The sequence below is a fragment of the Podarcis pityusensis genome (assembly GCF_964106645.2).
Source record: "Podarcis pityusensis genome assembly, chromosome: Z".
NCBI classification, from domain to species: domain Eukaryota; kingdom Metazoa; phylum Chordata; class Lepidosauria; order Squamata; family Lacertidae; genus Podarcis; species Podarcis pityusensis.
The window spans coordinates 16,747,455-16,771,150 of NC_138044.1; the positions used below are offsets into that span (position 1 = coordinate 16,747,455).

The 23,696-nt window shown below is 44.7% G+C and overlaps 1 protein-coding gene across 2 annotated transcripts; it reads left to right on the forward strand.

Moving 5' to 3' along the window:
* The first annotated feature begins 367 nt into the window (after positions 1-367).
* On the forward strand, positions 368-22,862 carry DOLPP1 (dolichyldiphosphatase 1). Of its 2 annotated transcripts, XM_080989981.1 has the most exons (9): positions 513-629; positions 5,572-5,635; positions 12,342-12,442; positions 16,104-16,188; positions 17,222-17,321; positions 18,338-18,436; positions 19,414-19,542; positions 20,535-20,624; positions 21,046-22,862. In XM_080989981.1, the coding sequence occupies exons 2-9, from the start codon at positions 5,608-5,610 to the stop codon at positions 21,080-21,082; spliced, it is 669 nt and encodes a 222-aa protein (XP_080846107.1). In that variant the 5' UTR covers positions 513-629; positions 5,572-5,607; the 3' UTR covers positions 21,083-22,862. The 2 variants fall into 2 exon arrangements, with proteins under 2 accessions (XP_080846106.1, XP_080846107.1); XM_080989980.1 differs by lacking the exon at positions 5,572-5,635 and having other exon boundaries at positions 368-629.
* The last annotated feature ends 834 nt before the right edge of the window (positions 22,863-23,696 follow it).

Consider the following 23,696-nt stretch of genomic DNA (forward strand, 5'->3'; position numbering starts at 1 on the left):
AGAACAAAGGTGGCAACCCAGTTGCAGAAGACCGCCCCCCCTTCAAACCCTGTCAGGGTGGAGAACTCTGTCTCAGCTCTATTTCTTTAGCGCCCCTTAGTTGTACAGTGGAGAAGCCCCCCCCCCTTTTGAGCAACGATAATACCCACAATACACCTCACTCACTCAAGTCGCTCTCTAGCCCGCCATCCACCCTCAAAGACCTGATTGGCTCAGACGGGGGAGGAGTCGGAGAGAGGATTGGCGAGAAGGGCCAGCCAATCCCCGGGCGCCGCCACGCCCCCACTTCCTCTGCCATTGGCCATCTTTTCTACCTGGGCCCCGCCGAGGATTGGACTTGTGGAAGTTCCCCCGCCCCAACTCGTTCTCGCGCTTCAGAGCGGGGTGGGCGGGGTTGCTGTACGTTGCGGTGCCCGCGGATTGGCCAGTGCCTCACCTGCGGGGCACGGCTATTGGCCGTGCGCGTCTCCCCCTCCGCCCACTCCCATTTGCCGCCCCGCCCTGTGTGTGCCGCCCGATTGGCTGTGGCGGCCCGGCCCGGTATCCGGGTAAGATGGCCGCGGTAGGAGAGTGCTCGGTCTCTGTTCCGTGGAAGTCGGTTTCCCTCACTCACGTCGAGTACCCAGAAGGTAAAGCCTCCAGCCTCCGGCGCTTCGCGGAGCCTGTTTTCTTCTCTCCGCTGTGGGTGGGCCTTTCGCCCTACGCCCAATTCATATCCGTGAAAAAAGGCGAGGTTTGGGCTTCGGGGAGTTCCTGAGGGGATCGGGTGGGAGCTGCCAAATAGTGAGCCATTGACTAGCAGCGCTGTGAAGCCGGGCGGCGGCGCATGCGCGCTTCGGCTGCCGCTCTTTGCGAGATAGTGTACTTCGGGGGCTGCATTGCGCATGCGCGGCACCCTTTCTGCTTTGGATTTCTCGTCCCAAGAGTGCAGAGTTTGGAGGGAGGAATCACCTTTACATTTATTGTATTTATTATGGTCCCGCTTCCGATCCCCTATTGGCACCTCCCTCTTCCTGGCCGGTTCCATCTAGATCTATTCTGTTTTATTGGAGTTAAGTTTTCTTTTGACATGCCTCTTTGTCACACCAGTTACCAGATGCTACTTTTGCAGGATCACAGACCCATTCCTGGAGAGATCCTTTTCCTAACACACTTGGAACACAGAACGCTGCCTTATATTGGGCCAGACCTTTGTTCTTTCTAGGGCAGTGCTGTCCACATTGACGGGCAGCAGCTCTACAGGGTTTCAGGTGGGGAGGGGGGCAGAAATGTATTTTCCCGAACACTACTTTGAGATGCTGTTATGGATTGAAGCCAAGACCTTACACATGCAAAGCAGGTGCTCCAACCACTGAGCCAAATGCCCTTCCTCCGAAATAAAATAAGATTCTAGTCTTTGTGCTTTTAAATAAAGGGTGGGATTCAACACAATGCTAAGGTGATTGTTTTCACAATGCAGGGGGAGGTGCAGATGAGGGGGAACCTAGCTAGCAAGAGTCCTTGCACTGATTTCCACTAGTGCAGTAGTTCTTAAAGGGTGTGGCATGCCATACTGGTGTGACAGGAGAGGGTGGCAAGTGTGGCAGGAAGATTCAATGACAATCAAATAAACATTTAAACATTTCAGTGTAGAATATTTAAGTATAGTATCGTATAATATAGCATCAAAATGTTTTTTTAGATATACAACCAGAGACAGTATCCATGCCTCTTTTCAGGAGCGTTGGCTATTCATCTACCATTTCCCACAACATATTGTTGTGAACGGGGATTTTTAACTGACAGATAAGAAACAGCAGAAAAGAGAAAGGTTTCTTTGTGTTGATGAGATGAGAGTTTATTTGTCTTAAATTAGACATAATATAAATGAGATTACTTGGCAAAAGCAAGCTCATACCTCTCATTGAATTTGTATAAATATGTAAGGTACATATTAAAAGCCTTGCTTATAATTATATTTTGGGAATTATTTCTGTTCTTATGTAGTTGCATTTTTTAATACTTTCTGGATGTCCCACAATCAAATTATAAAGTAGTTGTGTTGTATGTTTTAATCAAGCATTGCTAGGACTCGTTTCTTTTTGTTTTCCAATGTATTTCTTATCAATAAAAATATTGGTGTAGCACAAGCAAATTTTTATTCTGAAAGTATGACCCAGAGAAAAAAGTTTGAGAACCACTGGAGGAGCAGAACAGAGTAGTTGAATCTGGTCCAAAGGGGTGATTGAAATAACAACTCAGATCATTGTCTTGTCTAGCTCAGAACTGTCTACACTGACTAGGAGAGGTTTTTGAGGGTTTCAGCCAGGGACTCTTCTCCCAGCACTAACTAAAGGTGCTGCATGTGGGAACCTGGCACCTTCTGCATGCTAAAGATGTGCTCTGCTACTGAATTGTGTCCCTTCCAAATAACATGCAAAGCTGTGTTATTCAGAGTCAGACCCTTGATCCATCTAGCTCAGTATATTGCTCATACTGAGTGGAGGAAGTTCTCCTGATTTTGAAAGAGGGCTCTTACCTGGAATTGTCTGCATGCTAAGCATGTGCTCTGTTATGCTTTTTTTCTAGGAAGCTTGCAGGCAGGGTGCAAAAGCACCAGTCTTTCCTGCCTCCCATCATGTGACCCTGCAGCCATTGGCATTTAGAAGCAAACTATCTCTGAATAATGGGTTTCTAAATGATCAACAGGATAAACCATAATGGTGCAAAATTGTATTAGGGTCAGTGTCTGAGGAAGGGGGTCGCAGTGGGTGCAGGTCGCCCCGGGTGTCATCACTGAGGGGGGTGACAAAAATATGAGATAAAAAAAGGACTCATGAAACTTTTTAGTTCAGTCAATAAACTTAATGAAACACGGCTGGCACTGGGCGTCACACCGCGGGGCTGGCACTAACCACGGGGCCTGCAGCATGCCCAAGCCACACGTTTCTTCTGGGAGTGACATGGTGGCTTGGGTGCCTGCAGGCTCCACACTGCCTGAAATGGCAGCATGGGGCTTACATCTGCCCACTGCCTCTCCCTCAGCTGCCCTACAGCTGAGGGGAAGATGGTGGAGAGGCTCCATGCAGCTTGCCCTGCTTCCATGGGCAGATCGCCCTGCCCCTGGCTGCAGGACGCATGCACCGTACCAGGTGCCTGAGTGACTAGCTACACCGCTGATTAGGGTTTGGTGTTTTTTTTTTTTGTTTTGTTTTTTTTTACATTTCCCCCACATATCTTTTTCAAGGCACTGAAGACAGCATACATGAATCTTTTCCATCCTATCAATTTTGCTCTCAGAACAACTCTGCATTGTTGTTGTTTGACTGAAAGATAATGACTGGCCCACGGTCACCCAGTGAGATCCCAACACTCTTAACCACTGCTATGAACACCTGGATGTCTCTAGAGAGCACCTGAATAGGAACATAGGGAGCTACCTTATACCGAGTCAGATCATTGGTCTAGTATTGTCTATACCACCATTTCTCAACCATGGGTTCCCAGATGTTGTTGGACTACAACACCCATCATCCCTAACCAATAGTCCTACTAGCTAGGGAAGATGGGAGTTGTAGTCCAACAACCTCTGAGGACCCACGGTTGAGAAATGCTGGTCTATACTGACTAGAAGCTACTCTCCAGGATTTCAGGCAAGGAATCTTTCACAGCCCTACCTGGGAATACTGCTGAGGATTGAACTTGGGACCTTCTGCATGCAAAGGAGACTCCCCACTGATTTTGTAATGTATCTGTAAAGCTTCATTTGACTGTACATTTGATTGGGATTGTCCTGCTGATTTCAGGAGACTTGTTTAAAGAATAATTTATATGGCTGTATTAGTGTGCATGTCGCTTTTCAAAACAAAGCCTAAAATGTTTGTGCTTTACAAGTTCTGTGATCCATCTCTTGCCTGGCATTTAATTTTTAAACTTTAAAAGCAGCTACAGAATGTTCTGATTTTGATCAGAACTGGCATGATGAAAGGAATGTGTTGGTTTCCTTGATCTAAATCCCCTCCTCACAAAAAACTGCTATTCATCCTGATGAGCAAAATAAAAATACAGGCAACTGTATCACCACCACCACCACAATGGGGGCATGATAGCATATTTTTTTAAGTGAAGGGAAAGGGTTAAATTCAACTGCTTTAAAGTAACAAAATGACAGGATGACCAGTAATAAATCTGCATCATACACACCAAGGGGTAGGGCGGAATATCCCTGCCCCAAGCCACTTGCAGTCTATGTAATGTAAACTTCCACTTTACATGTACCAGCAAAATGTACCAAAGGACAGATGGGAATGAATGGAGTTGCAATGCCAGGGGAAGCTTTGCCTTTCCAGATGTTGCCTTACTAAAGTTCCCATCAGCACCAGCCGCCAATGTCAGGGATTATGAGAATTATTGTTCAGTAGCATCTGGAGGGCCACAGGTTCCTCACACCTGACTTAGACTATGTGTGTGTTGTCTCAGCTTAGGGAAGAGGTGACTTTGAGAAGGAGGAGGAGGGAGGCATTCTGGTACTGAGTTCCAGGCATAGGGAACAGCAATGTAGGATGGGAGGGTTTTTAAGGGAGCGGGAGGAGATCATTGGGTGGCAGAGTTAGGATCAGCTTGTACGTTTGTAACTGGATCTCCCAACCTTGCTAGCCTGTGGCCTATTTATTTATTCATTTGAACTCTGAATATTTCAGTAACTCAGAGCTTTAAATTCTGACATGACTTAGTGCTGCCATTTGCTCTCTTAAGTGCCAGAGCCCAACCCTAAAATAGTGGAAAGTGCTTCTGAGAAGGTTCGGAGTGCATTTCCCCCGAGTAACCAACCGAAAGAGGTTTCTTTGTGTCCAGGCTTCCTTACTAGGGTGTGGTATTTCCAGGCAGACCTGCAACTTGGTATTCTTGTTTTTTTCATTTCCAGACACTAAGCACTGTGGGAGTTAGACGCATTGTGGTAATGAGGGGGGCGGGAATCACATGTATTATTTATCTCTCTTTCTGATACTTGGCTCCCTTACCTTGTGCTTCCTGCATTAAACTGGGATTTCTTTCCGCCTGGCAAGCTGACTGTAGAGGAGTATTATAGAGTTGTGTGCGTGCTGCTGAGAAAGCCCACTCAATTCCCATGATTTTGGCACGGGGGTGGGGAGAGGCAGAGCTTCTGAGTGAGAGAATGTATGGCTTTCAGGCCAGCCCAAACTCATCCTTTGATTCCCCCACGCACCCACCCGCACACACATCCATTAACTAATGGAATTATTGGATTCAGTTTTTATAAAGATTGCATGCTGGAAGACAGGGCAGGAGATAAAAATCTCCAAAGCCGCACCTTATGTACTCTGAAAAGCATAGTTCGGCAGTAGAGCAGCTGCTTTGCATGCAGAAGGTCCCAGGTTCAATCCCACCCTGGGGATGCTGTGATGACATGCTGCCAGCTTGTGTAAGCCATAGTGAACTAGTTGGACCAATGTTAATGCCTTGGTTGAGGCCACTTCCCAAAAGCAGGTGAGATATCGGGCTGTTCCTTATATACAAAGAAAATGGAAGTAAATGATCATAGGCAGCATCCTCTTCATATTTCTAACCCAGGATATATAACGCCAGTGGGAGCCAGTAAGCTGCTGAATGCTTCTTAATGGAAACTGCAAGAAGGGTGAGTTGTGGTTGTGCTTATGGGATTCCCATGGGGCATCTGTTTGGCCACTGTGAAAACAGGATGTTGGACTAGATGGGCGCCGGCAATATTTAGCAGGGTTCTCATCAACGCCAGCCAGCATTGCCAATGGTCAGAAATGACAGTTGCTGCCAGCCATCCCTTGATCCCATATCTCTAATGAACAGATTGATCAGCTGCAGATTTACCCCAGTCTGAGTAAGGAGAGCCACATAGGTAAGCAGGTTTTCATGCTATTTGCTGCATCAAGGACTACAGAATGAATTGGATGAGCACAGCTGATCCAAACTTTTTTTTTTCTTACATCCTTAGGATATGCCTCCCACACCACATCCAGTGCATTTTGCATTCACACCCACTTAAGGGTCATGCAGCATGGATATGTAGCATCTGTTCTCTGAAAGGCATTCTGATTTATATGAGTGGCGACCCAACAAGTGATCCAGTTAACCCCCCAAAAAATTCTTTTCCTGGATCAAAGTGAAAAATGGCTTAAGGCCAGATTTGCACCAAGATCCAATTACAAGCCTTTTTGTGAGTGGAAGTAATATGGCATGTGCTTGGCCACATCTGCTTGTTTCCTACTTGAATGCTGGTGCATGTGAGAGTAAGAGAAGCTGGTAACTGTATCTGGAGAGCTTCTGGTTTCTTCGATACTATTTCTAATTCAAGGAATGGGTCAATGAAAATAGTGAACACACAGCATGTCTGTGGTGTTTTAAAGTTCTGAGGCACCAGGCTGGCAAAGTTTGAAATGGAACCTGCCTTTTATTCAGGTAGGTCAGTGATGGTGAGTCCATGACCCTCCAAATATTGTTGGACTCCCACCTTCCACCAGCCCCAGCTAACACAACAGTCAGTCTAGGGATAATGGGGGTTGGAATTTCACATCATTTGGAGGGTCACAGGTTCCTCACTCCTAAGTTAAGAAGCAGAATTCCCTACTGTGTTTAAGAGATGGAATAAGGCCTCTTATGTACAGTTCTGGTCCTGGTTGTCTTGCCTCAGAAAAGGGCTACCAAAATGATCAAGTGACTCCTCTATTAAGATATTAAACTAAAAAGTTGAGTAAGAGGAGACATGAAAGAAGTTTATAAAATTATGCATAGCATGGAGAAAGTGGATAGAGAAACCACAGGAAGGGAGAGTGCTCGAATCCTTTTTCCAGGTGTCCCACAGACACTATGAGAACAGGTTGCTAGACTTGCTAGGCCATTGGCCTGATCGAGCCGACTCTTATGTTGTGTTAGAAGAGTCATTCCCCATAAAACGGGAAATAATGCCACTTCTTAGGCTGGGGTGAAGAACCTGTGGCCCTCAGGTTGTTGTTGCACTCCAACTCCCATCTGCCCCTTAGTCAGCATGGCCAGTGGTCCAAGCATGATGGGAGTTGTAGTCCACTAATAGCTGGATGACCACAGGTTTTAACCACCCCTGCATGACACCACCCAAACTCTTTGCCTATATTAGCAATCATAAACAGCTGCCTTGTAAGGAAAATCAGCTTTAAGACACACAAGGATTAGGACTGAGGGAGAAGGGAGTGTTCATTTTAAGGCTGTCTATGGAATTTGTAGCTGAATAAATTCTTAGTTGACAGCTCCATCCCTTGGCCACTGAGCTACATGCCTGGGAAAGCCAGACCCCTCTTTAAGCACATCAGAGTTCAGATGCTGATGAACTGATAGAAGCCGAGTCAGGATGATGAAGAACTGACTTTGTACTTTCTACACCAAATCTATGCCTAATGAAGGCACCAGTCAAGCCTCCCTGGGAAGAGCATTCCAGAAACTGGGAGCCACTGCAGAAAAGGCCCATTCTCATGTTTCCACCCTCACATGAAGAAGGGCCTCAAATGATGAACGCAGAGTCTTTGACAGTTTATAGGGGGAGAGGCGATCCTTGAAGTATTGCAGTCCTGAGCTGTTTAAGACTTTTATACGTCAGCCAGTGCAGTCAGGTCAGGATCAGTGTAATATGCTCAAACCATCTTGTCCCACTGAGCAACTTGGCCACTGAATTCTGCATCAGCTTAAACTTCCAAACCATCTTTAGAGGCAGCCCTATGTGTAATGTGTTGCAGTAATCCAGCCTAGAGGTTATTAAATATATATATTTTTTACAACCCTCCCCCTCATTAAGATGTTACCTCAGCCAGTTCCATCAGAACTTGTTGTACTTTCAGTCAGTCAACAAATTTTTTTTAAAAAAATGAATGGCTTGTAAAAGATGAAAAATCCTGACATCTGAAAAAAGAACACAAGTAAATGAGTTTAATAGCATTAATTATTATTATTTTTGAACAATCTTAAATTTAAATATAGAAGTGGCATTGAATTTTGTGGTTTAAGTATCTCAACTTTCACCCAAGGTTCCAGCTCTCATGCCAGTGGAGAGCCTTGAGAGTAAGTACACCTGCTGACATTTCCAAAGCCTCTCCAGAGAGGAGGGGTCTCTTGGAGGTCTCTGGGGAGCTCTGAAGGTGAGAGGTTTAGACTGCCTTCACCAACATGGTGCCATCCAGATATTTTGGACTTCCATCAGCCCTAGCCAGCAACTAAAGAATATAAGAATGTAAGAAGAACCGTGCTGGATGAGACCAAAGGCCCATCCAGTTCAAATCTTCTGGAAGTCACCAGGTTAACAAAGGCTAAGAAGTGGCTTACAGTGGATTTCTTCAGATCAAGCACCAGATCACAATCTGTGGTAAGATTCATTTAGACTGCGTACATACCAAACACCATCTCCCCCACCCCCAAAAAGAGTCCTGGGAAATTTAGTTTACCCTGCCACAAAGCTACAATTCCCAGCACTCTTTACAAACTACAGTTCCCGGGATTCATTGGAGAAAAAGCAAATGTGCTTTAAATTCATGGCATGTGTCCAAACCATGATATGGATTACATGGTTCCCCTCTCTAGCCACCTTCCCTGAGAACCCCCAGAGGCCCATCCCAAACAGCAGGTTCTGAGGGTGTAACAGCATCCCAAACCACAATTCATCTTCTCAGATGTAGCACCAAGCCACAGCTTACTGTACTGTGCAAACCAGCTTCATTTGCTATATTTAGGCATAATTATTGTCCTAAGGGATAGAAACTTGTCCCTAGTGTTAACAAAAACCTATGTTTTTTTGATGTTGTGTTCTGCGCTCAGTATGCACTTTGTAGATGGGAAGCATTGCCCCCATGTTTGTCCATATATGTGTACATAGATTCTGCATTATGCAAACACCTAAGGGCAGGAGGAGGCATCTATGGGGTCGTCCCCCAGGATGGCAATTAGCAAGCAGAGACCTTAGGAGTGTTTCTTGGGGCCAGATTCTGCCTGCAGGCCACCTGTTGTATCCTGGAGCTGCAGCGTGAATCTTCTGCTCTGGCTCGCTAAATTAATTGGTCCCTGCTGTGGAGCCATCTGCGCCAGCTTCCTTGTACGGAAATAATGGTGTGTGTCTGTGTGTTTTCACTGAGACTCATGTTCTGTTTACGCTGCTGCATGGGCAAATGAAAACCCTCTCGATCCCATGCCTGTTGTCTGGTTCTGGTGCTGAAAACATTTTTAGCTAGCTCTGTAAGACCCACGGCCTGTTGTACATTTTAGAGCCCCTAGAGTAGACAGGCATGATCCATGAAAACAAAATAAAGATCACTGGTCCATCTAGCTTTGGATCCAGCTTTGTATTACCTGCACTGACTGGCAGTGGCTCCCCAGGGTTTCAAACAGTCTCTCTGTTGAATATTGAGATGCTGTTGAATATTGAACCCAGGACCTTCTGCATGCAGAGCATGAGTTTTAAGATATAGATATGTCTCTTCCCCTAAAAATAAAAGTATCCTGATGATTATGGATAAAAGGGATTTTTGTGTGTCAGAGTGGGGCATAGGAATATAAGAAGGGACGTAGGAAGTTGCCATATACCGTGTCAGGCCATTGGTCCATCTAGCTCAGTATTGTCTACACTTACTGGCAGCACCTCTCCAAATGTTTCAGGCAGGGAGTCTCTCCAGCCTTACCTGGGTATGCTTCAGGTTGGTTCTCTACTGCTCAGCTGCAGCTCTTCCCTGTACAGCACTTTATTTGCTTTCCAACAAGCACATGTTGGCACGTAAACAAGCCACATGTAACAGCCACCCCCAACAGGCCACTTGTCAGCATCAAAAGGATGAATAGAGAGCACGATGTAATAGATATCCTTAAAATATCAAATTACTTTCTTTGAGTCCACAATGCATTTGATGACATGCCTGGGATTCCCTTCTAGTCTGTTTCCTGCTGATGTTCAAACTTGGACCACTCCTCACAAATAAAAAAAAAAAGCAGAGGTGAGAGGGTGGCCGTTAGAAAGTCTTGTGCAGTTGGACAGCCCCCCCCCCCATGCTTTGGACAACAACTCACATCAGCCCCAGGCTCCCATTAGTTGAATGGTAAGCTATCAAAACTGTAATTGTGAGTATCTTCCTGGGTCAGCCTTCACCAACCAGGTGCCCTCTGTATTATAAGACTGCTGCTGGGAGAATGGCTGTGCTGGCTGGGGATGATGGGCCAATGGCTTCAAGTTACAAGAAAGGAGATTCCAACTAAACATCAGGAATAACTTTCTGACAGTTCGGCCAGATGACCCGTTGAGGTACTTTCAGTCTACAGTTCTGTGATTCTATGAACGTACGAAAACAATACTTTCTGGGGAGAAATAAAGCACTAGGCAATTTCCCCAATTTTTTCCCATCCTTGGCCAACCTGGAACCCTTCAGATTTTTGTCTTACAACTCATAGACTCATAGAATAGAGTTGAAAGGGACCCTGAGAGCCATCTGGTCCAACCCCATGCAATGCAGAAATCTCAACTAAATCATCTGTGATAGATGGCCGTCCCACCTCTGCTTAAAAACTTCCAATGAAGGAGTGTCCAACACCTGTCAAACAGATCTTACTGTCAGAAAGTTCTTCTTAATGTTTAGGAATCTCCTTTCTTGTCATTTGTTCATTAGTAGCAACAAACAGATGTTGTTTGCAATTGAAACATCAGGCCAGGCTTGGCAAATTTCAAAGTTTTGTTTACCAAATGCTGATGAAATAAAACATGCTAAATTAGATTATTCTCTAGGAGAGGGATGGGGAACATCTGTGGCTCTCCATATGTCATTGGAGCCCAATTCCCTGACTAGGTAAAATTCACTTTCATTGCTCCACCCACTTTTGCCTCTGGTCCTGCCCAACGCTGGAATATGGCCTTCAGAAGGTTGCACAGAAGAGAATGTGTCGTTCAAACTGAAAAAGGCTCCCCATCCCTATGGTTTAGACCAGAGCTTTCCAACTTTTCATGTTGGTGCCACACTTTTTAGACGTGCCTAATCTCGCAACACAGTAATTCAGTTTCACTAGCAAACTGGAGGTTAAACTAACCCCTTTCCAGCCCCAGGAGGAGCACAGGGAGCGTTCAAGTGAGATACCTACACACTGCAGCCAACACACTAACGTGTCACAACACACAGTTTGGAAAGCTCTGGTTAACACAATACTGGACAAGATGGACCAATGGTCTCATGCTGTACTGGACAGCTTCCTCTATTCCTTTGATGCATTTAAGAGGTGTGTTTCTACTCAAAAGTAGTTCCCATTGAGTTTAGGTGGACCTAAATTCCAGGTACTTGTGTGAGTATATCTCAGAGGTGCAGAAAATTTGGCACTCCAGATGTCATTCAACTCCCAATTCACACCAGCCCCAGCCAGCAGTGGCCAACAGTTGGGGGTGTTGGGAGTTGTAGTCCACCATCATCTGGAGGGTAATAGATTCCTCATTACTGGTGTATAAGTATGCAGCTACAGCAATCTTCATATGTTGGCCAAGCTTTTGTATCTTTACAACAGCCCTGTAAGGCAGACAAGCTTTGCAGTTTTTATGTAGCAAGCAGGTGACAAGGTGGAGGGAGGCTGATGATGTGAAGGGGGAGAGGACGGCTTTCAGGGCCTCCCCAAAAGCCTATTGCCAGGGTGAGTTTCAAACCTTGTGTTCCTCTGTGAATGGAAAGCTTTGTACTGATGACCCTGAGATCATTGCCCTTTAAAGCAACTGATATCCTGTACCAAGTTATCATGCAACCAAAGGTTTTGCCACAAGCAGACATCCAACAGGAAATGGTGGCGGCCGGGTGTCTGGGTAAGAAGGATGTGGTTTGGGTGCTGTTCATCTATAGGCTCTGTTTTTTATATTTAGACTATGCTGCTGTGGTAAACCTCATAGTTTCCTCTGGAGCTGGAAGGAACCTGTTCATTAGAGCTCCCTCTCTTTTGTTCTCTCTAGCTCTTTTTTAATTGCCTTATTCATAAAGTACAATGTTACTAAGTTTTTAATCCTCGCAGCATCCCTGTGAGGTAGGTCAGGTGGAGGGAATAAAGTACTGGTGCAAAGTCACCTAAGAAGCAAGTCTTGTGTGGGGATTTGAACTCGAGTCCCCCTTAGTTCAAGTCCAACACAGCCAGGGTCCTTGGGCCTTTCTCCCCTCAAAGCACAACTCCTATTACATAGTTGTCTAAAGACGGTTAAACTTAGTGGCCTGTAGCACACCTGCTTGCGGTTAGTTCCATAAGTTGCTCACGTACTTGAAAGTAAAAAAAAACAAAAACCTTTACAGCCAGGCAAGATTACCTTTTGGGCAAGTTTTATCTCTTTTTGTCTACTACCCCAGGTGACTTCACTGGATTTATTCTCGCCCAAGCAAGCCTGAGCCCAATTTTCATCATATTTGGATTCATCACACTCATCGTTTTCAAGAGAGAGCTTCACACGGTGAGTCCTGCTCCTGCTTCTCTGCCCCCCTCCCCAAATCTGGGTCTAGCCTTTTGTGTTCCTGAACTCACATCTCCTGCTGGGGCCTGGTAGCATCTGCTTTCCTTTCTCTCGTTTCCCCTTTTCTGAAATTGTCCCTATCACTCCCTTCACCTTGACCATCCCATGACTTTCCTTTCTCTTACATCTGTAATTATAACTATTATTAATTCAATTTCTTACCTGACTGTCACCATCAGGTCCCAAGATGGGTTGCAGCAGTTTAACATTCCGAATGAAAAACAGTTTAAAACAAAATTACAGGCACAGAAATAGGGTGGGTCCTTAAAATATGCCTCTTGTCAAAGGCCACGTTGAAGAGGCTCACCTTCAGCATGTAACAGAAACTGTATTGTGACAGTGCCAGAAGCACCTCTGCAGGGAAGGAGTTCCACAGTTTAGGGGCTGCCACAGACTAGGCCCTCTCCTGGGCTGCCAAGAGGGTGGAGGAACTACCAAGAGGGTGGAGAAACTACCAAGAGGGCCTCCTCTGGCAATCTCAACACCCTAGAGGCTCTCTAGGGAAAGAGGTGGTATTGACAATACCTTGTCAGTTGTGCCCAGTAACTGAATAGAATAATAGAATTGTAGAGTTGGAAGAGACCCAGTTCCTGTCGTGCTGGAATCTCAATGAAGCATCCATTACAGATGGCCACCCAACTTCTGCTTTAAAACCCCTAAGGAAGGAGAGTAGAGTCCACAACCTTCCGAGGGAGACCATTCCACAGTTGACTCTTCTTGACAGAAAATTCTTTTTGATGTTAATCGGAATGTCTTTTCTTGTAATTTGAATCCATTGGTTCAGGTCCTCCCCTCCAGAGGAGAAGACAAGCCTGCTCCATCTTCCATGGGACAGCCCTTTAGATATTTAAAGATAGCTATCATTTCTCCTCTCAGTCTCCTCTTTCCCAGGCTAAACATACCCAGCTCCTTCAACCATTCCTCATAAGGCTTGGTTTCTAGTGCCTTGATCATCTTGGTTGCCCTCCTCTGCGCTCATTCCAGATTAACATGACCTTCTCCCTGCAACTGTTGGCTACTCATGTATACATCAGGGATTTCCTTTGTGATTTTCTCTTTCTTCCATTTCTTATGCATGCCCTTCTTAAATATCAGCTCACCTGTAAGCTTATGCACACTGGTTTCTTTAAATGCCTCCCACTTTTCTGTTTTGTTGGAGTTGTCTTCATAGATGAGTTCCAGAAGGATAGATGCCTTTAGTTCTATAGCATCAGAAAGAGGAAAGACCCTTTGACACTATGAGGCAGCGGTGGGAAAACCCCAGCTCTGGGAGCCACACCTCTCCTCAATTTTTTTTAAAGCCTGACTGGAATGTTTCCTTGAATGTAATGATGCCTCTTGCTTGCCTACACACACACACACACACACACAGGCTTTGGCTTTTTGCCCCTCCCACTTCTGCCTCTGGCCTCACCCACTACTGGCATGTGCCCTTGAAAAGATGCTTGCGAGGCAATGTGACCCTCAGGCTGAGAATGGTCCCCCGCTCCCTCCTTGAAGATCCTACGCTAACAGATGCTTGGAGTAGGTACCTCTTTGGGCAGGGGATTGTCAGGTCTGGAGTCAGATGCAGGTCAGCATGAAGAAGCAGAGTCAGTTGTCAGTGAAGTTAGCTCTTTATTCAAGGAAATGGCATACAATTCAGCAGCACTTCCCAGTCTTCCCCTATAGAGCAGTTGCCAGGGCTGAAGGTGCCTGCCTTCTACCCCTCCTAAGATGACTGCTCTCCCAGATGTTTCCCGAGAAGCCTCAAACGGTGTCTGAGCACCTCCGGTCCCTGTTCTGCCCTCCTCATTATCCTGTGCATTCCTGGAGATCATCGGGGAGAGGAGATTCTCTGGATTCTTCAGCAGTCCCTTGACACTCCTTCCCTTCTGCCTCAGCCTCAGAGTCTGAACTTCTCCCTGTCACAGGTTCCTTCTGCTCACTGAACCCTGTTGTCCCTTCAGGATCCAGCACTCCCTCCCAATCTTCCCCCTCTGACGTCTCCTCAGTGTCCCACCGCCAGTCCCCGGGCTCTGAGCCTTCCTTCTCTGGGATTTCCTTTGGGGCTTCCCCAGCTGGTGCCTCCCACCACTCCTCTTCATCCAGCTAGTCCCTGACAGTATCAAAATTCTGAGTTACAGAGAGGAGGAGGAAGAGGAGGGAAGAAACTTCAATCTGTGTTTTTTACAGTGAGGCCAAAGGTTCAAGCAGTGCAAGAGAGAGAGCCATAGGTATGTTGCCATCCAGTGGGCAGCCAGTCAACCTGGAGCACCACCCCACTCCTTTATAGCAGCTGGTGGTGAATAGTCATAGCGATCCATAACAATCAATTGTCTAAATAGAGCCAATGAGATAGCAGTACGTATGTTGCAGCAACATGGCAAGCCAACGGAATAAGAGCAAGAACCAGCTGACATGTTCGTGCATGCGTGACCTGGTCCTGGCTGTCAGCCAGAAGTGAGGAACAGGCATAACAAGAACAATTGTAGAAACCAGGGACAGGGAACTTTTGTCCCTCCAGATTTTGGGGTTGAGCTCCCAACTCCTGTCAGCATGGATCTCCTTGTGCCTTGGCACAAGCAGGACTTGCTCTCACTGCCCATCAGCCACTGACAGCCAGCCCTAGTGGTATTGGGAGTCATTTATTCCAGTGGGTCTGCTTTGAATAGGACAAACATAGGATAGAGCACAAGGTTTCTGAAGGGCTTCCTGTTCTATATGTGCCTGCTCACCTTTGGAGGTCATCATCTTTAGTTGCCCCTGGCTTTGAAGGTTGGGCAGGTGGTGAGAGGGTTTCTTCTCCTGTGTTGGCGCTCTGGTTGCAGAATCCCAGGGACATTGGCCACCTTGGTGAGTCTCAGATGCAAGGTTAAAAACAATTTGATGCCTTTGGAAGTTGTTTATTGGCCAAGAGAACATGTCAAAAGAAATCTTGATGGGACTTTGGGGCATATTAAATGAAATTAATATTCACAAATCATATCATATCAATCATTCATATCATTCAATCGTATCATAGCATATCATTCTATCATATGTGATATCATTCAATCAATCGTATCATAGCATATCACATATCATACAATTGAATCAACCAATTATTTAGAATTCATTGCATTTCCAATTTAACCACTTGCAGTTAGAGAAATATGCAGTTCACCCTTTGAAGTCACATTAGCTGAATATTCGAGAAGGCAGAGATCACTTTGCATCAACATTCTGAATCAAGTTATGTTTCAGAATTTTGACAGAGGTTGGGGGGGGGCTCACATTTTTGGTTTCACCTTTAGAAATCCCAAAAGCAGGAAGATATTTGCCCGTCTATTTCATGGGAATTTTTTTTAACAACAACAACAACAAAACAGTTGCTGCTGAACTTTATATATAATGTTTTTATGCTATTTAATCAAATTATTTGGTATTGGACTCTATTATGATGCTTATAGAGCTTATTTTAAACCAGAAGTAGCCTAATGAATTTGATTTTTGGCTTTTAATGGAAAGGTGGGATGATAATGCTTTCTAAATCCCTAGAAGAGTCAAGCTAAACAAATTATCCTCTGTGCTACAACCAGTTGATCTCAAAAATCACACATCCCTTTTTGTCCTTTTGCAGATCTCTTTCTTGGGGGGCCTCTTGCTCAATGAAGGTGTGAATTGGCTAATAAAGAATATTATCCAGGAGCCTCGTCCTTGTGCAGGTGGAGTATTGCTGGCAGGGAAAGGGCGCAGCTGACTACAGACCTGGGCATTGTTAATGAGGGTAGCAGTTCTCATCCACTGCCTTTGCTGTGGAACGATAAAAATAACTCTACATTTTGTTTTTGCTTTTTTAAAAATAGTTTATATTTTTCACATTACAATCAACAGCAAAATTCAATAATGAAAGCAGCCAGCTAACAACCAGCTGACTGGGAAACTTTGAGAAAAATCATTGGCGCGGGCTTGCAGGTAGCAGCACATCAATCACCAAAGCAGACTTTATCATACAATGAAATGCTGCTGCTGCTTCTCTGCCATCGGATTGCATTGAGTGCGTCATCCATCTTCCCTGTAGTAACAGAGTATAAAAGTGGATCTATTTCCAAATATTTACATTTTTATTTATTCATTTATTTACTGTATTTAATAAGATTTATACACCACTTGTATTGTTAACAAACACACCTCAAAGTGGCCTAAAAAGAGATAAAACAGTAGAATCATAAAAATTATAATAATTTAAGACTTTTGTAAAAAAAAAAAATTTTTTTTTAAATCAAAACGTGCATTGACTTTCTGAATATCTGGGTAGGCTTGTCTAAACAAAAATGGAGCTGCTGCCAAAAGCAGTACAGTGAAGGAGCCTGCCTGATATCTCCAGCAGGGAGTTCCAAAGTGTGGGCACTGCCACACTAAAAGACTGAATTCTTACAAATACAGAATAGGTCTTATGCGGTGCCTGTAACTGTGGCTGTTCCGCTGATCATTTTTAACTGTTCAGGTTGCTTTAGTGCAAAACGTCTTTACTGCTTCAACTGCTTTGGGGGCAGCTGGGAGAGCACTTCCTTCAAGGGGTTGGGGGTTTCTATAGCCAGCAGGTAAGAGGTAGCATCTTCCTCCACATCCTCTGGCAACATTTAACCCAAACATATACTCTTGGGGAGTCGGGCCCTTCTTGATCGCAGGGGAGGAGAGCCAAGCAATGCTCCTACAGTCCAACTAACATTTGTGCTTCTTCTTCCTCCTCCTCAGAAATCCACACATCGGTTTTTTCCAAGTACGCCATGCCTTCCAGCCATTCCCAGTTCATCTGGTTCTTCTCCATTTACTCTTTTCTCTTCCTCTATTTAAGGTGAATAATCCCTTTTCCTTTTGATGCTGGTGGATAGGGTGTTCCAGCCTTGCTTTTAAGCTTATGTAGAGGTCAGAAAAGGGGCTCCATTTACAGTGGCCTCTTCCTTTTTCCATTCAGTTAGATTAGGCTCCCTTTGTCCCTGACCACTGGCCATGCTGGCTGCAGGGGCTGATGCGAGTTGGGAGTCCCCACAATATCTGGAGAGCCGCAAGTTCCCCATCCCTGATCTAAGAAGAGGCACCCTCTTTCCTCTCATGAGCGAATGCCGCTTCTACCTAGAGGCATCCTTCCATCTCTTGCATGCAGCCAGGAACGCTGCTTCTCAGATCAAGGATATGGAACCTGCAGCCCTTCAGATGTTTGTTGGATTATAGCTTCCATCATCCCTCACCACTGGTCTCGCTGGCTGGGGATAATGGGAGTTGGAATGGCATCGTAAAAGCAACAAAAAGCTGGATTTATGGTGTGAAATCAGTATGTTTTAAATGAACAGGGGGAATCTTTATGAAGCTTTAAGTGGATTATTTTTATTTTTATTTTTGCTCTGCCTTTGATTAAAGTGTTTTAAGAAATTGATCCAGCAAGCACAGAGTCTGCTGACTTTTTTGGGGGGGGGGATCCATCAAAGTCAAGTTTCTAGTCCTTAAAGAGGTGAGAGAATCTTGAAACACATTAAGGTATATCTGTATGATGCATGCACTTGCCGCACAGGCACACGTTGAGATCTTAGACATTTACCTTAAGGTACTATCTTAGGTGTAAAAATAAAAGATATTTATATGTGAACAGGTCTTGAAACTTAGGATTTTTTTTCTGTGTTGCATAAAATCAAGTATCAGGCTCCTTGGGGTTTTTTTAAATGAAGGATACAGGGCGGAAGTGTGATAAGCTTTTTCTTTTTTAAAAGAGCAAGCTCTAAAGTATCTATGTGGGCTTGAGCTTGCTGGATTGTGATTTGGATGTCTTGCTTGTTTAGTGAGAGGTCATTTCAGTTAAATATTTTTGTCTCCCAGAATGCATCAAACGAACAATGCAAGGTTCCTGGACTTATTGTGGAGACATATCCTCTCCCTCTGCCTCTTAACCGTGGCCTTTGTCGTCTCCTATAGTAGGTAGGTCAGTTCCATTTTGTTGGATGCTTTCTTGGGGCAGCTCTTGGTTTTGCTATTGGGACTGATGCATTCATTATTAATGGTTTAAAAGCTTCAGTTGTTCCTGGAAGCAATGCAAGAACTCTTTATTCAAATAAATGTTTCAGTAAATATGCAGCAGGGTATTTTGATGGTGGGTGGGTGGCTTTTTAAAATTATATTTATTTCTAATCTCTTCTCTTAGCATGAGAAGAGCCCTGCTGGATCAAGCCAATAGCACATCTCGTAGACCTTTTGCCTGACAGTGCTACGCTGTGCATCTTTCTCTTGCTGTCCATCACTGGTGGATGCTAGAAGGGCAGATAAATGCTCAGCATTGCAATATCAGAACAAATTATCTTCTGCGTGGTGAAGAAGGAGAGGGGCAGGAGCTTAAGACTGGACTCCCATTTTTTGCCTCTGGTCCAAAGTACAATTCCACTTTGAGTAAGCAGTGAAATGCCCATATAAAAAAATATGTATTTTTTCCATTAACTCTTCAACTTGGGTCCAGTCCAGATTGCACAAGTCAATCCCATAGTTTGGTCATCTGTGCTGTTCCTCAAACTCATGTGCTGTCTTCCCCTGCTCTGCTGGTGTGCTCCCAGCTCTCTTCTCCACTTCCTGTTTAGCAGTAACCATAGTTTTGTCTACAAAGTGATTTGAACTGTGACTTTCCAGTTCCAGTTTGGAGGCAAACTGTGGTTAGTGGTAGCCACTATTGGCCTCATTCATGTACCACATCAAGCTGTATGATTAACCATGAACCAGGATGGGAAGGTGGCCCTGAAAGCCAAGCAATGAATTAGCTGTCCTTGGGGGGGAAGCGGGGATAGGTGAGGGGTAAACAGGGTCTTTGTGAGCTTCCCTCTTTTGAGAAAAGGTGACGGTTGTGCTGTAACCAGCTGTCTAGTATGCTCTCTTCTTGATGTGCTTTCATTCTGTTGCAACACACACAGAGTCTATCTGATGTACCACTCCTGGAGCCAAGTTGTATATGGAGGGATTGTGGGGAGCATCATGGCGATAGTTTGGTTTGCATTCACACAGGAGATCTTAACACCATTGTTCCCAAGGATAGCTGCATGGTAAGTCCCCCTTATTTGTTCTGCCCCCCCCCACCTGAGACCAAATTGCTGCTCTGGAATCTTTCTAAATTGAAAGGCAGGTCAGAAATCCTTTGAGTTTTATTGGGCAGCGGGTGGGAGAAGCTCCTTTGTGTGTTGGGCTGGGGTCCCTTCATATAGAAATCCAGTATGTCAGGGAGAATATAGTACAGAAGGAAACTCAGGTGGCTAAGTGCAGAGTTAATTGTCATGCATGATGCCTCATAGGAGAGTAAATAAAATAAGCTTATTTTTGAGCACTTGCTATCCGGATTCTGCTTTAGCGATGAATACCTCAGTTTCAATATCACAGCAAACCATAGTTGAATATTTGTTTTGGTGTCTGCCAACCATGGCTTGTCAAATTCAACCAACCAGCAAACAAATCAGTACTGGAAACCATGGTTGGAGGTGCAGTTGCCAGCCATGATTTGTGCTGTGTTGTTTTCGATGATCTCTGAATTGACAAGCCATGGTTACCTCCATCGCTTCACCTCCAAAGGTTTCTATACTATGGGCACATGAGGAAATCTGGGGGCTGAACAAAAATGAAAGCAGGTAAGCAGCCGTAAGCCATAGTTTACCTGCAACGTAAGGAAGCTCAGGTCATGGTTTGTGTTCCAGAACCATTCTTGGCACAGAGTTTGGTTCTAATACACTCTCTGAATTTAGACCTTAAGGAAGTCACCACTGTCATTTGGCAAATCCCTTATATTTGTCAGAGTGAGGGAAAGGAACCTGGGACTGAGTGACTGTTCTTTTATTCTTAAGCAAAATGTAATTAGACCATCAACTATCCCAAGTGTATCAAATGCTTTCATTCAGAATCTGCCTTGTTTTTTGCTATGCTGATTCACTTACAAGAATTAACAGACTTTACAAAAAACAAGTTTGCTGAATTCTTGTTCTCTGTCTCCTTATTTTCTCCCCCTCTCCCGTCTCCTTCTTCTGCCAAACCTTTCCACTTCTTCCAGGCAATTATCAGAGTTTTTCTTAATCAGAGACACCAGTCTCATCCCAAATATATTATGGTTCGAGTACACAGTGACCAGAGCAGAAGCCAGGTGAGGATTTAATGCACGATTGGGGTTGGGAAGGGTGCTGCTGAGAGGAGACCATTATTCCCTTCTGAGAGATACATTTCCTTGAGGAATAGGGGTTCTCCTAACAATTCTGAACACCCTGAACAAGCTACAGCTCCCAGAATTCTTTGGGGAAGCCATGACTTATGGAGTATCATTGTGCTTTAAAAGTACGATGTGGGTGTGATTGTTCTATAGAAATCTCTTCCATTCTTGAGTTACTAGATTTTATTATTGACTCCTTGGTTGCAGGCTTGAGTCTTTCCAGCTGGGAGGTGCTGGGGACTGAACCTATGGCCTTCTGCACACAAAGTGCACCCTCTGCCCTCTGAAATCAAAAGTCTGGGCAGGGCTCAAAAAGCACCTTGATAAGATTTGAACCCACTTCCTTTTTAAATTGCAGGAACCGACAGCGTAAGCTGGGTACAAAGCTCCAGTGAATATGGAAGGGAGATGTTAGGAACTGGACTGCACGAATTCTGTAAGACAAAAAATAAAAATAAAAATAAAAAAGCAAGGGCCAGCATTAGAGAGAGAAAGAGACCTGTACAGAGCTGGAAGTGAAGGAAGGAGCCTGTTAAGAGATGGACCAAAAGGAACGGAGGCAGGGACCACCACACCCTGAAGACCAGAGGCCTTTTCCAGCTAGCCGGATCCACACTCTGCTGCATGCCGAGGACCATTCAGGAACCAGCGACCCATTTATATACCGCAGCTGCACAGCATCTGACCGGGAGGGTGGGAACAACCCCTTCCCCTCACTCGGCCACTGCACGTCTCTTGCGCAGACTCCGCTGATGCAAACAGAATTGCTGGAGGGAGAGAACTCCAATGCGCCTTCTCTCCCCCCTCCCCCCTCCACCTGTCCCTTCATTTCAGCAGGGCCTGCGCAAGACACCCTTTTGGGTTGGTTTTACCTGTGAATTTTGAAAAGTCTGAAACAGGGAAAGGGGGGGATATATTTAGCGTTTTGTCGGTGGGGGAGTCAAAATATTATATGTCTGTGACTCCCCCCACAAATTGATTTCCCCTTTTGCAGCATGCAATGTACACACTATTTATTATTCCTTTTGAAATAAAAACTGGTTTGCGAAAAGGGGGGGTGGGGACCCTGTGATCAAGTGTTTTGGAAGGCAGCTGATTCATCTCCCTTTGGCAGGAGTTGAGAAACGTGGATCACTGGAGCGGAAAACAGGGGGAGCCTTCTTTCTGTTAGTTTAAAACTTTATCATGACTGTTCAGGGGCATCTGGGCCAATCCCAACTGCACTTTGTATTGATTTTAAGAAAACTACACTAGTGATGTTTCTGCACTGTGTCAGCACAATACAAAAACTCAATAGTAGGGCTGGGTGATATATCAATATGTCATCCAAAACCAGTTTGAAGTCCGTATTGTGATATTGGTTTCATCATTTTTGACCTGGCAATATATCGCGAATTATGATGTGTGTTAGGGCTAGGCGATATGTCAGCCAAAACAGCTTTGAAGTCTATACAGTGGTACCTCAGGTTAAGAACTTAATTTGTTCTGGAGGTCCTTTCTTAACCTGAAACTGTTCTTAACCTGAGGTACCACTTTAGCTAATGGGGCCTCCCACTGCCGCCGCACCACACTGCTCAATTTCTGTCCTCATCCTGACCAAAGTTCTTAACCCGAGGTACTATTTCTGAAGGGTCTGTAACCCGGGGTGCCACTGTATCGTGATATTGGTTTCATAATTTTTGACCTGGCAATATATTGAGAATCATGATGTGTGTTTGTTCGCTATGCAAAAATCACAATGCGGGAAAAACCGTGAAGCCAGTCAATGCCTCTACATGCATTCATCCATATTGCAGACATCGTGATGTATCAGTATATTGCGATGTTTAGCTGGTGATATATCACGATGTTTAAAACCAGGTATCACCCAGCCCTACTCAATGCTATCTTTTTATTATTATTCAGATACCTGTACAAATTGTTTTGTTTTAATTGTTTTATTATTTTAGAGCCAACTTCACCAGTGACCCTATATTTTCCTTCCTTTATACGTTCTACCCTAATCTTTTTTCCTTCCCCAAAATACTGCTGCAGACTTTCTTACTGGTAGTTTAAAATGCAAAAGAAGAAAGCACCATCAAGGCATCACTCATTCCCTTGGTGGTTTCAAATTTATCCCCAAGTTGCCCCCCCCCCAAACTTTTAAATACTCAATAAAATGTTTTTATGGTCGTTTTTGGGTTGCCAAGTGTGTTTGTTTGACAAGTGTAGCTATATGGAGAGACCTCTCCTCCACACATTGGTAGAAGCCTGAGGACATGTGCCTTGCCCACAGGTTTGCCTCAAACCCATCAAAATATGCATCCAGCTATATATACAGCCAGCCATGATCCAAACAAACATCACAATTACTTCCCCTTTGAAATCAATGAGCCTTCAGGGAGTTGAGCACACCCAATTTACATTGCTTTCAACAAAACGTAGGCTGAAATGCTGTGTTTCTTACCTGGGAGTAAGTCACATGAAACTCATTGGGATTTACTGCTGTGTAGAGCCATGTAGGATATGTGCTGCTGATTGCAGGATTATGTACCCAGTATATTGCTTCCACTGAATTAACTTTAGGTGGATTACGTACCTAGAGAAATCTACTCTGATGCACAGGAGCCTGTTCCTGGATTGGAGTGAAAATATATGGGGCTAAAAGAATCCCCATGATGACCTCTCTTGGTGTCCACAAAACCTCTGCATACTCCCCACCCACTTTGGCCTCCTTTAAGAAGAGAGCAACCACAGCCTTAAACAAGTACATAGAAGCCAGAGGGGACCATGAAAATGACACTGCTCTTTCCTCCTCTCCTTTTCAATTGTTCAACTTTTCCAGACTAAGATCAAGACCAGCGCTGCTAATCTCAGTCTTGAAAAAAATCCATAGAAGTGAGAGAAAGGTCGTTTCCAACTTCCTGTGTCAACTTTATGGACTTTGGCACCCTGGGTTGCAAAGTAGAAAAAGCACCCTATACACAGTGCATGTTTAAAAACACAGAAAAGGGTCAGTTTGAGGAACAG

Coding starts and splice junctions, on each gene's coding strand:
- DOLPP1 (XM_080989980.1), top strand. CDS start 554: ATGGCCGCGGTAGGAGAGTGCTCGGTCTCTGTTCCGTGGAAGTCGGTT. Junction 12,443..16,103: donor TCAAGAGAGAGCTTCACACG/GTGAGTCCTGCT, acceptor GTCCTTTTGCAG/ATCTCTTTCTTGGGGGGCCT. Junction 16,189..17,221: donor GGAGCCTCGTCCTTGTGCAG/GTGGAGTATTGC, acceptor CCTCCTCCTCAG/AAATCCACACATCGGTTTTT.